The 17,657-nt window shown below is 40.5% G+C and overlaps 1 protein-coding gene across 2 annotated transcripts in view; it reads right to left on the bottom strand.

Moving 5' to 3' along the window:
* The window catches only part of tmprss9 (transmembrane serine protease 9), a 37,355-nt gene extending 25,746 nt beyond the window's left edge, over window positions 1-11,609 (bottom strand). For both annotated transcript variants that reach the window (XR_007250337.1, XM_048559972.1), the window contains exons 1-3: window positions 11,408-11,609; window positions 5,068-5,242; window positions 4,559-4,615 (exon numbers count right to left, since the gene is read on the bottom strand). Coding sequence is in view for 1 of the 2 variants with exons in the window: in XM_048559972.1 (XP_048415929.1) it covers window positions 4,559-4,615; window positions 5,068-5,209 (199 nt within the window). In the remaining variant the exon portion in view is untranslated. The remainder of the gene's footprint in view (window positions 1-4,558; window positions 4,616-5,067; window positions 5,243-11,407) is intronic.
* Window positions 11,610-17,657: the final 6,048 nt, after the last annotated feature.

The following is a 17,657-nucleotide window of genomic DNA, read 5'->3' on the forward strand; positions in this document are numbered from 1 at the left end:
CAGGAATTGACCTCGTGAACGTACGCTGCACTCCCTCAATAGCCAGAATGTCCTTCCTCAAATTGGGAGACCCAGACTGCACACAATACTCCAGGTGCGGTCTCACCAGGGCCCTGTACAGCTGCAGAAGGACCTCTTTGCTCCTAAACTCAATTCCTCTTGTTATGAAGGCCAGCATGCTATTAGCTTTCTTCACTGCCTGCTGTACCTGCATGTTTGCTTTCATTGACTGATGTACAAGAACACCCAGATCCCCTTTACCTAACTTTACTCCTTTTAGATAGTAATCTGCCTTCCTGTTCTTGCCACCAAAGTGGATAACCACACATTTATCCACATTAAACTGCATCTGCCATGCATCTGTCCACTCACCTAGCCTGTCCAAGTCACCCTGTATTCTCATTATATCCTCCTCACATTTCACCCTGCCACCAGCTCTGTGTCATCAGCAAATTTGCTAATATTACTTTTAATGCCTTCATCTATACCATTAATGTATGTTGTAAATAGCTGCGGTCCCAGCACCGAACCTTGTGGTACCCCACTGGTCACTGCCTGCCATTCTGAAAGGGACCCGTTTATCACTACTCTTTGCTTCCTGTCAGCCAGCCAATTTTCAATCCAAGCCAGTATTTTGCCCCCAATACCATGTGCCCTAATTTTGCTCACTAATCTCCTATGTGGGACTTTATCAAAGGCTTTCTGAAAGTCCAGGTATATTACATCCACTGGGTCTCCCATATCCATCTTCATAGAGCAATCAAAAAATTCCAGAAGATTATTCAAGCACGATTTCCCCTTTGTAATTCCATGCTGACTCTGACCTATCCTGTTACTGCTATCCAAATGATTCATAGTTTCATCTTTTATAATTGACTCCAGCATCTTTCCCACCACTGACGTCAGGCTAACCAGTCTATAATTCCCTGTTTTCTCTCTCCCTCCTTTCTTGAAAAGTGGGACAACATTAGCTACCCTCCAATCCACAGGAAATGATCCTGAATCTATAGAACATTGGAAAATAATTACCAATGCGTCCACGATTTCTAGAGCCACCTCCTTAAGTACCCTGGGATGCAGACCATCAGGTCCCAGGGACCTATTAGCCTTCAGACCTAACAATCTATCCAACACCATTTCCTGCCTAGTATAAATTCCCTTCAGTTCATCCATTACCCTAGGTCCTTCAGCCACTATAACATCTGGGAGATTACTTGTGTCTTCCCTAGTGAAGACAGATCCAAAGTACCTATTCAACTCATCTGCCATTTCCCTATTCCCCATAATAAATTCACCCGTTTCTGTCTTCAAGGGCCCAATTTTGGTCTTAACCATTTTTTTTCTTTTCTCATACCTAAAAAAGTTTTTACTATCCTCCTTTATATTTGTGGCCAGTTTGCCTTCGTACCTCATTTTTCCTCCACGTATTGCCTTTTTAGTTATCCTCAGTTGCTCTTTAAAACTTTCCCAGTCCTCCGGCTTCCCACTCCTCTTTGCTATGTTATACTTCTTCATTTTTGTCTTTATACAGTCCTTAACTTCCCTCGTCAGCCACGGCTGCCCCCGCCTTCCCTTAGGATCTTTCTTCCTCTTTGGTATGAACTGATCCTGCACCTTCTGCATTATATCCAGAAATACCCACCATTGTTGTTCCACTGTCATCCCTGCTAGAGTATTGTTCCACTGAACTTTGGCCTCATAGCTCCATAGTTCCCTTTGTTCAACTGCAATACTGACATTTCCGATTCTCCCTTCTCCCTCTCAAATTGCAGATTAAAACTTATCATATTATGGTCACTACCTCCTAATGGCTCCTTTACTTCGAGGTCCCTGATCAAATCCGGTTCGTTGCACAACACCAGATCCAGAATTTCCTTCTCCCTGGTAGGGTCCAGTACTGGCTGTTCCAAGAATCCATCTTGGAGGCACTCTACAAACTCCCTTTCTTTGGGTCCAGCACCATCCTGATTCTCGCAGTCTACCTGCGTGTTGAAATCCCCCATTACAACCTGCCACCAGACTGAATAACCTCACATTTATTCTCAGCATATTGTATTTGCCAAGTATTGGCTGACTCAGCCAGTCCGCCCAAGTCCCCTGCAGCCTCTTAGCATTCTCCTCACAGCACACACTGCCAGCAGCTTAGTGTCATATGCAAATTTGGAGATACTACATTGAATTTCTTTGTCCAAATGGTTAATGTATATTGTGAACAGCTGGGGACCCAGCACTGAACCATATCCTACTTTTCACTGCCTGCCATTCTGAAAACAACCTGTTTTATTCCAGCTCTGTTTCCTGTTTGCCAACCAGTTCTCTATCCATAGCAATACATTACCACTGATACCATGACCTTTAATTTTGCATACTAATCTCTTGTGTGGAGCCTTTTCAAAAGCCTTTTTGAGAGTCCACATACACAACATCTACTGAATCAACATCTACTGGCTACATCCTCAAAAAATTCCACAAGATTTGCGAAGCATGATTTTCCTTCAGTGAGTCCATGCTGACTTGGACCAATTCAGTCACCGCTTTCCAAATGCTCAGCTATTATATCCATAATAATTGATTCCAGCGTTTCCCCCACAATCAACCTATAATTCCCCGCTTTCTCTCTCACTCCTTTTTTAAAAGATTGGCGTTACATTAGCTACTGTCCAGTCCATTGGAACTTTTCCGGAGTCTACAGAATACTGGAAAATGATTACCCAATGTGTCCACTATGTCTAGGCCATTTCCTTAAGTACTCTGGAATGCAGACTATCAGGTCCTGGGGCCCTTTGGTTTTAATCCCATTAATTTCCTCAATACCATTTCCTGACTAATAAGGAATTCCTTCAGTTCCTCCACCATGCTTGACCATCTGTCCCCTAGCATTTCTGGAAGATTATTTATGTCCTCCTTAGTGAAGAGAGATCCGAAGTATTTGTTCAACTGGTCTGCCATCTCTTTGTTGTCCATAATGAATACACTTGATTGGAACTGTAAGGATCTTCTCCAGTCTTCTTCTCTTCATTTATCTATAGAAGCTGTTGCAGCCAGTTTTCCCCACTTACGTTTGTATTCTATTTTCCCCTTCTGAATTAAAACATCTGTCCTTCTCTGCTGAATTTTAAAGACCTCCCTGTCCTCAGGTTTGTTGCCTTTTCTGGGCAATTTAGATGTGTCCTCTTTGGCTATAATACTATCCCTGATTTCCCTTGCTAACCATGGTTGAGCCAACTTCCCTCTTTTACTCTTACGCTAGACAGGGATGTACAATTGTTGAAGTTCATCCAAGGATATCACTCCTGATCACTATTCCATAAATTGTACCAGAAATCACATGGATGTGAATGTCCAGTTAGGAAGGGATCAGGGTTATTTATAAAGTTTCTGTAGTTGTATATCCAATCAAATCTCTGGTAACAGGATGTGACTGTTGCCGTGGCACAGCGCTGATGTCAACTGGTATTTGGGGACAAACCTCCGTTGTTCATTCTGGACAAGCTGTTGGTTGTAGTATGGTTTGCTGTTGATAGCTTGCCACTGGAAGGGATATCAAATTGAAGTATCCGCAGTTTCCTGAATCCTCTACCTGAACAAACCAGTTGATGCCAGACCTTATCCTGACCAAGGATTCTGAGCTCCCCAATGCCAGCCTTTTCCTGCCAATGATCCCAAGGCACTAAAGGGCCAGGCTTAGTCTTTCAGAAATGAGCAATTCCCCGCAAGATCCAGAAAAAGAAGGAAAAATACAATTATTATTATTATAAGAGTAAGATAAAATGGCTATTTGAGCAAAAAAAAATACTGAATTGATGCATTATGTTTCAGATGCTGAGGTGAATTATCAATTTTGCTAAATGCCTTCAGAATATATTTTTCAAAATTTGTCAGTTATTCATATTTTCATACCGCTCAAGGACTATTCTGGAAACTGCTGAATTCCGTTACAAAAGCTGAACTCTTGGCGTTTGTAGAAATCATGGTACTAATTTTTTGCTGCAATAATTCAGTCTTCTCATTACATTCTCTTTTAATGATTGCGATTCAATCTGTTATGTAATCACCATATGGCCCTGAAAACTATGGAATTTACAGTAATGCTAAAGCTGTAATCAACTTTTTGCATGAAGCAAACAGAAAACTTTAACCTCTGTAATTGACAACCTTGCAAAAGCCTTAATGCAAGCAGTCACTGTTTGAAATGTAGATGTTTTAAGCAAGGAGGACTGCACTTAGTGAAAAAAAACAATTGTGACAGCTATGAATACAGTCAGTAGGTTTATCAGATAAGAGAGATTCTCCTGGGTGATTGTTGATCAGCCTCACAGTGTGCAATTTCTGTCTGCATGCATTCTAATATTGCATTAGGTTTTCAACAGGAATGGGTGTGCCATTGGTATATTCAGCCAAATCACCAAATCAGCGCCTGAAATTCTAAAGCCCACTCACAAAGACCAGCCTGTGTAAATGGCAGTTTCTCATGACACGATGCTACAGTAACCAAACATTAATAGGAGTCATGTGGTTCAACAAGCTGAGGCGGTGAATGAAAAGAAATTATACTTACTTGCTTTCATGGTCAGGTGTGGTTCAGACGGGATATTTTTTTGACCTTCATGTAACCCTGTATTAAGGAAAAAGAAATGAATACAGTAGATATGCATTGGAAATGTGCTCAATGACTAAATTCATATAGCCCGCTTGCGAGTTCAGCCAGCACACGGGAGGGAAATCCTACATTCAATCATTAGTATTTGCTCTTTTCAGTCAGAATATCAATGAATATTGCAACAATGTGGTTTAGGTTATGAATAGGCAATGAGAAGTGATGTTTTCCACTGACTGGAAGGAACAGGAATATACTGAGGCTCCCAATGATGAATTACCTTTTGATATCCCCCCAGTTACTCATAGGTGACTAGCCCCTTGGTCCAGTTTAGCTGGGAGAAAAATGGGTGAAAACACGTCAGGAACATGACTATAAATGGAAATGAAGGTAAGGAAGGGGCTAATTAGTAATAAAACAATGGACTGAATTCACAATGATCCTCAGAAAATAGCATATTATTGACTCACCAAAGTAAACTCCCAGAATAATGGCAGCAATGATGAGACACAAGGATGTTACAGCAAGGGATATCTTCAAGTGAAGTGTGTTCCTGAATTCTGTCTTCACCTCTGTTATTGGCAGTTTGTCCAATTCTTTAGTGGGTTCCATGTTTTGCACCGATACTACCAATTAACAATTATCCTGTAAAATAAATCAATAAAATAAAATAAAGGACAATTCAGGATTTGTTTGAGGTTTGACAAATTAGAAAAATTGATCGTAATGTTCAAATGTCTCGATCCAAGGGGTGCAAGGTGAAAATAGGGATGGTAGTGACAAGAAAAGACAGAACTCTTTAACCCTAAAGCTAAGAAGGCTATTGGATAAATTACTGGATATGGACATAAAGGTACACAGTATTAAAATGACTAAGGTGCATTTAGATATATTTCAAGATTGAAAGGGTTCATGGATATGTGTAAGAGATGCACATATTCTCTCAAAAAGTGACCAGTCAAGTTTTATATTTTCTTTTGCTTTTTTTAATAAAAGTTTAATTTTTTTGTGCATTTTTTTCTCTTGGTCTCCTGAATGGGCTGACTCTCGCAGGGACACAATCCCTGGGATTTGATTCCCCGCGGAGTACATTTTTCTGGGATTCTAATGGGCACTGAACCCAGAGGTTTTTAAGGTAGGCACACAGATCGCACTAGTCTGATGCAAATGGAAACCTTTCCTACTGTAGCAAGCTATGCTAAAAAACAATGTAAGCCACAGAGGTAGGCATTCCATAAGTCAGTGCTAGAGCTGGTGAGTGTGCACTGAGAAAGCAAGACAAAGGCCATAAGATACACCTTGTGCAGATGCATGAGATGTGTGTGACCTGGCAGAAGCAACCAATACTTAGGAGTCCTTGAGTGCCAGAGTGAAAGGATGAAGGGCTGAAGTGGTGTGAGAGTTAGCATGGAAGCGGGTTTGATTTAGTGAGGCTGGAATTTGATGTTGCTGATCTGCACGGAGGAAGGGTCCAGGAGGATTTCGGACCATGGATGATTCAGGGAGGTTGTTGTGAAGAAGCAGTTGCATGATGACTGGGACAAGCAACTGCAGCAGCGAACAACTTTGCTTCTAAGCTGCTAAAAGGTTCTGTGCAGCATAATCAGCATCAGGATTCTGAATGTAGCTCTGACTTCTGGGTCTGGAAGGTATTACCATGCATGGACCTCAGAGATCAAGGCAACTGAAAAGAAGATGCAAAGGAACATTGGTGGCCTGGTCACCACTCTGATTGATGTTAGGAAATTGAGCCCTGTAGTTTCTCAGGAAAGGGGATGACAATAGGTAGTTGTATATAAATATGGAGAATTTGGCTTTAATGAGATGCAAATGCAGGAAACTAAGCTAGCCAGTGCTCAATGGTGAGATTCGCAAGTTGCTTTTTAAGTTGCCATTTGAGGGGAAAGAAATTCTCAATATCAAGTTCCTGATGTTTACATTTTTTCTGTATTTCCCACCTTCTTCTACATTATTCACGCTCCACAAGGGAGGGGAAAATTCTGCCCTCAGTATCTTTTCAACGATTGACAGAGCATTTCCTCAATCCTTGAGAAAGCTCTGCATCAGAACAATAAGTAGTCAATGTCATTCAGATCAAGAAACTTCAACTGTCCTCAATATGCCTCTTCATTTCTTAGTCAAAGGCTGGTCAATGAACTATGCTGTCACTAGTAATTATGGACGATCTGCCATCTTTTTGACCCATCCCATGTTGTTGATTGTATCAATTCCCTGGACTTCTGCCTTAATTAAACTGACCTTGTAAAGAACAACAGACCAGTGTTAAATACAAGATACTAAAGTGGGAACAAACCCAAAATAGTAAGGGTAGAGCTGTTCCTCTTTATGGTAGAGTTTAGTCAGGGTGTATGTGGACCAACCTGATCCTGTAATGGCTCACGTAGTAAAGCAATTCATGTACTTTATTGCCGGAAATTGATCTTTGTTGCATTTTATGTAATGTCAAATTTCAATTATTATGTATCTTTACACAATTTATAAATAAAAGTATGTTTTTGAGAAAAAAATATGTTGGACAAGAGGATGCAATAGACTCTATTCTGAATTAGGAGTATCTGGGATCAAAGACTGTTGGCTGGGATCTATTTAAGGAACATATTCTCCACAAAAGAGTAATCTCCTCCTCCCCTATAACTCTCACAAGACTCTGCACTCTCCAGTTCTGTCCCCTTGCACATTCCAGTTTTCCTTATTCCATCATTTAAAGGCCATCCCTTCAGATATCTAAATTCCCCACCATTAAAGTTTTGTTGTCACTTTACTCTTCTTCCTTGAGGATTCTCCTTAAAACCTATCTCTTTGACCAAATCTTGTCCTAGTAGCTATTTATGCAGCAAATTTACTTAATATTGTTCCAGGACACTATTACAGAGGGGCTTTGTATAATTACAAGTTGCTGCTGTTCTTCCCATAAAGAGCACTTCCTGGCAATCCTAAAATGAAACGTGAAGAGTTTTTTGAAGTCTAGGAGAAGAATGAGCAATAGAAGTCTGTAAACCTCATTAATTTTACAACAGTGATAGTGCAGGGAGAAGGACGAGTGATGAGGGCAGAAGGTTTAAAGTGTTAGGCAACCAACTAAGTAAAACTGAAAGAACCACTGGCTAGGTGCATCATTAACAGAGGGGAAAATGGGGGGAGAAGTTGGCTCCTGGAGGTGCCTCAGGTGATTGGTTTTGTTTTGTATCTTGTGAAAGAGAGGAGCAGGAGTTAAGGCTTAAGATTGATTTAAGACTTGGAGATAAGAGTTGTTGAGCAGAAAAACGTTATGGAATGAAAGGAGATAATGCGGCAGCTGTAAAGACAAAGGAGACATAGGTGTTCCACAAGAGATCAGTGAGATAGTGAGGGCAGGAATGTGGATGGGAGAAAGATTAAGGGCACAGCCAAAAGTACAAATTACTCTCCTCTACCAAAGTGGAATTAATCAGACGTCACTGGCTATAAACCTTCCGTTCATTCCCTGTGAGGAAGTTTCTTCTCCACATACTGATGGTTTTTACTGCTCCCCTCCCAGCGCCTGAAGGTAAAGGCACTGGTGAACACCATGCTGGGTCATGTGCCCCCTGATATCTCCCCAACTAACTATTGATCATGTTTAACACCAGGCAGCAAACACTGAATTGTCCCCTAATGTTAGGACATCGAGACAAACGCACAGGCATCTGTGGGCATCTAAGACAAAAATTTGGAAGTGCCAGCAGGAAGGCCTCTCCAATCAGAATCATTTGGGGAAGTATGGGCTGCCTTGGCCCCCCATAGCTTCCTCTTTCTCATTTACTGCTACAGGAAGGCTGCTTCCAGGGACTAGTCAGCCTCACCATGCTGTGGGAACACAGACCATTTAAATTACCCTGAACTGGGTAATTGACTGCATGCCTCAGTACAGTGGAGAGCTGATCCAGGTCCATGTCCCTGATCCCACTCTTCTGCAACTACTCCCATTAGCCCAGGACCAGTAAAATTCAACACTTAATTCTCAACTATTTCATTATGGAAAGTCCCAAGATGAGCCATCACGTCCTCACCCACCTTTATCAAATGAGTATTTTGGATCAGGTTTAGGGAAGAGTGATAAGGAACAGACAGTCTGCAAAGTACCCCCCTTTCCTACCTCTTTGGCAACGCTTCTGCTGTACTGACAGTGAGCCTTCTCCACCCTCTTTAGTTTTTGTAAACTACTGATCCAATTCCAATCTCTTTTTCCTTTCCAAAGTCCTGGCATGCATTATGGGCTTACAAATCTGTTTCCGATTCTCCTGAAACATTCTTGTTTGAATATTCCGAGTTAAATCGCCAAGCCTCCTGCAGCACGAAAATGGCCAGAGCGAAAGCTCCAAAACAGTTTTCTCTCAGCTGCCTCAGAGAGATTTATTCAGCATTTCTTTTAGCAAAGCTGTTGTCCCATCAGATGAACAAGAGGCAAAGTTCTTCCACAGCAAATTGTTCTCCTGTTGACATACAGCCCTGTAATTTGCTGCTAACTGCAGAGATTCTCATCATTACACCCTCCAGTGAATCGGCTGAGAGCATTATTTGGTGCTACAGATATCACAATAGCCTCACAGTCCAGGGTAATTTCTGGCATTTTTTTGAAAAATTGCTCTGATTGTAAGGAATGATGATTTAATTGGAGATGAGGTTTATTATTATAATGGCTGGGTGTGATTGGGAGACAGGGCTGAGATACCATCGCTGAACTACTCAAGCTTTATCTTCTGTTTATGGTTATCTTATGTCAAATTACACTGACAGAAATTCCAAAGGATTCGCAATTCATTCTTGTTTCTGAGGGTCCAAGTAATAATGCATTCGGTTGCAAGTATTTTGTTCTCAAGATCACATTTTGGCTATTAGCGGCTTCAGTAGCTGAAACAGGTCCATCCAAGTGCATTTAAGAATGATTTAAAGATTTTCGTTTACAGTGTGAAATAAACTCAACAATTGCTTACTTGGTACTTGATGTAGAATATTCTTGTCTTGCTCTGTTTATACCTCTCTATAACTAAGAATGCATATAAACATGAACTACACTTCGGCAAAAATGTGGTAAACAGAGCTAGATGTTGATATTCTACATTGGGTGCAAGTGAATAGTTTATAAGTTTCAGAGATAATAGGAACTGCAGATGCTGGAGAATCCGAGATAACAAGGTGCAGAACTGGTTGAACACAGCAGGCCAAGCAGCATCAGAGGAGCAGGAAGGTTGACGTTTCAGGCCTAGCCCCTTCTTCAGAAATGTTTATAAGTTTATTTCACACTGCAAAAGGAAAATGTTTAACATCACACAAATGCACTTGAGTTGGCTTTCCTCTTTCTGCATCTAAAGCTGTCCATATCCAAGCTGTGATCTCTGGAACAAAACATTTCTACCTGAAATACAGTTATTTAGACCTCAAAATACTGGATTAGAATTAGGTCATTCCACCCATTGAGTCTGCACTTCCATTTGATCATGCCGCAAATCTTTCTCAATTTCATCCTCTTGCCTTCTCTCTTGATCTGAAGGACCTTTTTCCACACTGTAGGGAATCTAATCTAATCTAATCTAATCTCCTTACTAATGAATAACTTGGAGACTCATTTTATAAGAAAGATGTTAATGATGGTAACCTTCACCAGCAAAGGCTTGAAAAATACTTAATGGGGCAGAAAGATTAGGTCAGTGTGAAATCCTCAATATCAATGGAAGTGTGAACCTCATTGCTAATGATCCCAAATTAAATCATACAGTTCCCCAGTGTAGGACCCTGGGATCTACATTGCATCACTTTGGACAGTACACCTTGTGGCTAGTAGATCACGGTCAGTGTAATGTCAATTTTATAATGTGTAATGCTCCTCTTATTGATCTAACATGAGACAAAGATGCAGACATGTTGAGCTCTCGTATAGTTGAGTGCTTATATAATTCTCTTGCCATTCTTAGGCACTATACAATAGAAACAGCACGGCAGGGATATTCTATATCAGGTGCAAGTGAACAGTTGATAGATTTATTCCACATTGAAAGGATAATATTAAATCTTGCAATTGTTTAAAAAAATTAAGTTTATTATTGATTGATATCTTATTTGGATGATCATAGACAAAGATGATCACTGACAAAGCCGAAAAAAGTGTCTGATTTTAAAGTTTTGCCAGAAAGAAACTAAAATTGGAGGAACATAAAAGGAAACAGAATAGCCAAAAATAAGGTGGCAGTTGTTGTCAAACCAGCTTTTCCATGTTACAATGACAGTTAAACTTTTATTTTCATTGCAACATGATACTAATTTTCAAGATTCTTTCATTGTCTACAATCTTAGGCATCACAAATTTTCCTTCCCCAATTCTTATCTTGTCCCTCCGTTCCCATCTTCTTCCCCTCTCACCTTATCACCCGCTTTCCCTTCTCTCCACCATTCTCTCTTCCACACCGAATATACAATCTAGTAAAGTTAAAACTCCATCTTAAACAAACTGTAGTCCAAATGAACTGCCACACCATCAGGATGCAATTCTAGTTTGCCGGGATTTCCAGCACTTTAAACTTGATTTCTTACTGTTTTATTCCTCAGTCGTCTCTCCCACACTGAACATTATACGTAGATAGTCACTTTTGATGAACCATACAGAGACACATTAAAATGACTTTTCATTTGCACAAATATAAAGTATTTTTTTCAATTTGACATTGGCACTATGGAAGTGGACAATTGGCAAGGATACACAGAGTAATATATATCCCAATCAATTAACTTATTGCGTTAAAAATTTAGAAACAATGTAAGTTCCAGTATTCAAACCTGTTCCGTAGGTATAAGCTGCAACAGAAGCTTCAGAAGCAGGAGCCAGAAAGTGTAGTTGATAAAACTGCACAGTGACACCGACTAATTAATTCACTAACTCTAGCTTAACTGACTAACACTGAGTTATAACTTTGTTATTTGCTCACTAACATACATATTCAATAAGTCACGGACCTGAGCTCATTCCAGGAATGAGCTCAGGAATTATCTTTTAAACCTCGTGGGGGTGGAGCTGAGAGATCTCTAAGTGTCTGTCAGGTGTCACGGGAACAGTTAATCTTTGATCAAACTAATAAACAACAGGAAACCCGCACTCCCACTCTGAATCAGTTCATATTAAAGACGGAGAAAAGTAGAAATGATTGCTATTGCCCATGGAATGAATGTGTATTTTACCTTCACCTTTTCTCTGGAGGGGTGAAATGCCTCATGCGTGCAATCTGATTCTTTGATAAAATGTGCAGCTATATGATATCTGAAGATAACCCCTTTAGGGCACTGATGGAGATGGAGTTGGAGTTGGAGTGTGAGTGTGAGAGATTGCGGGCATTGGGGGGAAAGGGAGCTCCAGGCAGATCCACTGTAATTACTCACCATTCATGGTGGACTGACAAATTCTAAGTTAGGGAACAGGTGGGTTTTTTTTCTGATCCATCCTTTATGGCAACAGTTTGAAGGTCTAGTCAGTGGGCTTTCCCAGTATTTACCTATTTTGCCCTGTTCACTCATCTTTCGTCTCGTGTCTTCAGTTCTGGGCTTTAGAAGGAGCCCACAATGGAGAAGTCAAATGGCATTCAATTTCAGAGGAGAAATTGCTCATGAAGAGGACAGGGGGAACAGCAACCAGGAAAGTCAAACAGCTCAGAGAAGGTCCAAGGCTATACCCCTCGGAAAGATTGTCTGCTGTGTCCTAAATTGTGGCGCACAATCACAGAGCAGTAAGTGGGAATCTGTCTCTTGCAGTTCTGCCACACTGAGCAGTGGCTTCCAGCCTCTGGCATGAAAATTGTCACTTTCACCTCCCTTTGGGCTTTTCTCATCAAGACACAGAATATTGTAATGTATATGACAAAAGAACATTAGACTGTAAGCCATGTGGCTCCTTGAGCCAACTCTGACATTCTCAGTAAGGTCATGATCAATCTATGACATAGGTACAGGAAGAGGCCATTTAGCTCATCCAGCCTGTCCCTCTATTGGGTGGGATTCATTGCTGATATATACCAGCTTCATACACCAGCCTTTATACAATTAACCTTCAGAGGGTTGGCAAACAGAAATTCTATAATTCTCAGTATTAAATGTGACAATTGATCTAACATCAATTGCGCAAGAGTTCTAAACTTTCACCATTGTTTGTTTCTTAATTTCTCACCTGAAAAGGCATTGCATATGTCTCCCTAGTATTAGACTCATCAGCCAGCAGAAATAGTTTCTTTTTACCTGTCTTATCTATTCCCCTTAATAACTGAAAACATTAGACACATCAACCATTAATATTCTGAACTCCAGAGAATACGAAAATGGTATGTTCAATCTCTCCACACTGCAACACCTTTGGAGCTTGGTTATCATTCAAGTAAATCTATGCTGCACTCCCTCCAAAGTTAATTCATCATTCATAAGGTGTGGTGCCCAAAATTGCTTGAGGTCCTTCCAATGTAGTCTAACCAAGGCTTTGTATTGCTGTAGCGTGATTGCTATCTTGACAAGGTTTAAAGGCCAACATTCCATTAGCCTCTTTGATTATTCACCGTAACTATTATGGCTATCTTAATGATCTATACAACTGGACCTCCAAGACTCTTTGTATTTCCACTGTTTCTAACTTTCCACTATTTACTAAATATCCAGTTCTATCCTTTTTGTGTCCAAAGGAGTTTATGTTAAAATCCATTTGCCACATTTCCCCATTCATGTTGTTTTGTTGAAATGTTATGCTTCCATCTATATTGCTTACAAGAAATGAAAACAGAAATTGCTGGAGCATCTGTGGAGGGAAATCAGAGTTAATGTTTCGAGTCCTGTGATGTTCTTTAGAACTGTACAGAGTTTGAGACATTGGCAATTTGAATTTGCGACTTTCTATTTCATCATTTCAGTTGTGAACAAATATAATTAATCACTGAAACCCCAAAATAGATCCTCACCAGACACAACTAATCATATCCAGCCATTAGAGTATCTGTTCATGATTTCTGTCTCCTTCTGTTCAGTCACTTCCAATCCAGGTATGTAGCTTGCCTTCAATTAGACTAGCTTCAACTTTAACTTATTATCTCTAATGAGAGTCTTTATTGAAGGCTTTCTGGAAATTAATACAAAGAGTAGTTGCGTACTACTTTGGTCATCTGGAAGCATTATCTGGAAAGATGGACAAAAAGGTAATAAAATAGTGTTAGAAATATGCTTCACAGGATACCAACAGGTGGCTTTAAGGAGGATTCTTTAAGGACAATTGGGAAGTCAACAGCTGAAAAGATTTAGACAGGAAATTCTAGAAATTAGAGTCAATAGCGCTGATACACTGCTTCAACGTATAGGGCTGGCAAATACACTGGATAGATGAGTCCGGGATTGGAACCACAAAGAATTTGCAGGAACTGTAGTTTTTCACATGGCTTACGTGACATCCAGTAGTCAAAGGGCAAAAATCTAAATATTCAGAAGATAGAAGCCATTGCCTGTTTCCTAGCCACTGACTCCATCACTCTCCCTGGCAAATGTGTGAGGTTCAATCACATTATTTGCAACTTTGGTCCTGTATTTGGCTCTAAGATGAAGCTCTGATCACATATCTGTACAATTGACACAATTGTGATTCCATGTCTGTTACCTCTAAACGTAATATTCCTGGCCAGCTTCCCCACCTTTCACACCATCAATTCATCCAAAATTCTGCTACCTGTATCTAAATTTACGCCATGTCCTATTCACTATCACCAGCACACTCGCAAACCTACATTGAGAAAAGGACATGGTCCTGATAAGACAATGTAAGAAATTAGGCAGGAGATTAAAGAGTAGGTCCTCGAGGGTGGTAATATCTGGATTATTCCCGATGCTACAAGCTAGTGACGGTAGGAACAGGAGGATAGAGGAGATGAATGTGTGGCTGAGGAGCTGGTGCAGGGGGCAAGAATTCACATTTTTGGATCATTGGAATCTCTTCTAGGGTAGAAGTGATCTGTATGAGAAGGATGGGTTGCACGTGTATTGGAAGGGAGCCAATATCCTGGCAGGGTGATTTGCTCGTGCTACTTGGGAGGCCTTAAACTAGCAAAGAGGGGTTGGGGTGGACCCAAAGACAAAGTGAGAAAAGAGATCATTCTAAGATTAGTACAGTTGAGAAAAGGAGTAAATCAAACTGTCAAGGCAGGTAAGAGCAAGGCAGAATTGATAAATTAAGCTGCGATTATTTCAATGCAAGGGGCCTGACAGGTAAGACAGATGAACTCAGGGCATATTCGGGAACATGGGACTCGGATATCACATTGATTACAGAAATGTGGCTGGTGGCTTCATGTTCCACGGTATGGATTCTAAAGGAACAATAGAAACTGGGCAAGAGAGGAGAGGGAGCAGCATGTTTAGTTCGGGATAACATTATGGCTGTACTTAGGGTGGATATTCTTGGGAATATGTCCAGTGAAGTTGTTGGAAATGAGAAATAAGAAAGGGGTGGTCACCTCATTGGGATTATACTATAGACCTCCCAATAGTAAGCAGGAAATTGAGAAGCAAATTTGTAAAGAGATCTCAGATACATGTAAGAATAATGAGGTGGTTATGGTTTGGGATTTTAACTCTCCAAACAGAGGCTGGGACTGTCATAATGTTAAGGGCTTGGATGAAGAGAAATTTATTAAATGTGTATAATTTCTTATTCAATTTGTGGATGTACCTACTAGAGAAGGAATAAAATGTGACTTCTATTGGGAAATAAGGCAGGACAGGTGACTCAGATGTCAGTGGGGGAGCACTTTGAGGCCAGTGACCATAACTCTATTAGTTTTAAAATAGTTATGGGAAAGGATAGACTGGATCTAAAAGATAACGCTCTAAATTGGAGGAAGGCCAATTTTGACAGTATTAGGCAAGAACTTTCAAAAGTTGTTTTGGGGAGGCTATTCACAGATAAATGGATGGCTGGAAAGTGGGAAGCTTTTAAAAAACATGAGATAATGAGAATCCAGAGATAGTATGGTCCTGTTAGCATAAAGGTCAAGACTGATAGGTGTAGGGAGTGCTTAATGACTAGGGAAATTGATGCTGTGGTCAAGAAATAAAAAAAGAGGCATATAGCAGGTACAGAGAGCTGGGATCAAGTGTATCACTAGAGGAGTGCAAGGGCAGTACAAGCATACTCAAGAGAGAAATTAGGGGGGCAAAAAGGGGACATGAGATATTTTTGGAAATTAGAATTAAGGAGAATCCAAACAGATTCTACAAATACATTAAAGACAAAAGAGTAACCAGGGAGATCAACAAGGCTGTCTATATGTGGAATCACAGGAGATGGGTAAGATAATAAATTTGTATTTTGCAGCAGTTTTTACAATGGAGAAGGATATGGAAGCCAGAGACCATAGGAAAATAAATAATTATGTCTTGAAAAGAGTCCATATTACAGAAGAGGAGGTGCTGTAGGTCTTAAAATGCATAAAGTTAGAAAGTTAGGGAGAGATTGCTGGGCTCCTTGCTGATATATTTGTATCATCGTTAGCCATAGCTGAGGTGCCAGAACGGCATAAGGTAACTAACATTGTGCCTTTATTTAAGAAAGGCTGTAAGGAAAAGCTAGGAAACTATAGGCTGGGGAGCCTCACACCATTGGTTGGTAAGTTGTTGGAAGGGATTCTGAGGGACAGGATTTACATGTATTTGGAAAGGCAAGGGCTGATTATGGATAGTCAACATGGATTTGTTTGTGGGAAATCGTGTCTCACTAACTTGATTGAGGTTTTTGAAGAATGGCAAAGAAGATTGATGAAGGCAGAATGGTAGATGTTGTCTATACAGACTTCAGCAAGGTATTCGACAAGGTTCCATATGGGAGATTGGTTAGTAATGTCAGATCACATGGAATAAAGGGAGCGCTAGCCATTTGGATACAAAATTAGCTTGAATGGAGGAGAGAGAGTAGTGGTGGAGGGTTGCTTTCCAGATTAGGGGCTTGTGACCAGCAGTGTACTGCAAGGATCAGTGCTGAATCCCCTGCTTTTTGTCACTTATATAAATGATTTGGATGTGAATAAAGGAGGTATGATTAGTAAGTTTGCAGATGATATCAAAATTCATGGTGTAGTCATTAGTGAAGAAGGTTATCCCAGAATACAACAAAATCTTGATCTGATGGGCCAATGGACCAAGGATTGGCATGTGGCGTTTAATTTAAATACATGTGAGGTGCTACATTTTGGTAAGGCAAACTAGGGAAGGACTTATACCCTTAACGGTAAAGTCCTGGGGAGTGTTGCCAAACAAAGAGACCTTGGGGTACAGGTACACAGCTCCTTGATTGTGAAATTTGAAAGGGTTCAGAAAAGGTTTACAAGGATGTTGCTGGGGTTGGAGGTTTCGAGCTATAGGGAGAAGCTAAATAGGCTGGGGGATGACCTCATAAAGGTTTATAAAATCATGAAGGGCATAGATAGGGTCAATAGCCAAGGTCTTTTTCACAGGATAGGGGAGTCCAAAATGAGAGGCCATAGATTTACGGGGAATAGGAAAAGATTTAACAGGGATCTGAGGGGCAACATTTTCATGTACAGATATGAGCTGCCAGAGGATGCAGTGGAGGGTGGTACAATTACAACATTTAAAAGGCATCTGAATGGATGCACGAATAGAAGGGTTTGGAGGGATATTGGCCAAATGCTGGCAAATGGGACTACGTTAATTCAGGATATCTGATGAGCATGGACGAGTTGGACCAAAGGTTCTGTTTCAATGTTGCATATCTCTGTAACTCTATGACTCTTAATCTTAGCAAAGCCTCCATTTAAAAATATTCACCCTTGATTTTAATTCCCACTGGCCTCAACTTTCAGTACGCTTCTCCAATCTTGGTGTCTTATACATCACTGATCTTACTCATCACATGTCTGGTGGCTATATTTTCCACTGCCTGTGTACTCAGTATTAGAATTCGCCTGTTAAATCTCTCTACCTATCTCCTCCTTTATCAATTCCTACGTTTGACCAAGTTTGTGAACATTAGTCCTAATAAATCCTGTATGGCTCA

This window comes from Stegostoma tigrinum, chromosome 30 (assembly GCF_030684315.1).
Source record: "Stegostoma tigrinum isolate sSteTig4 chromosome 30, sSteTig4.hap1, whole genome shotgun sequence".
Taxonomy (NCBI): domain Eukaryota; kingdom Metazoa; phylum Chordata; class Chondrichthyes; order Orectolobiformes; family Stegostomatidae; genus Stegostoma; species Stegostoma tigrinum.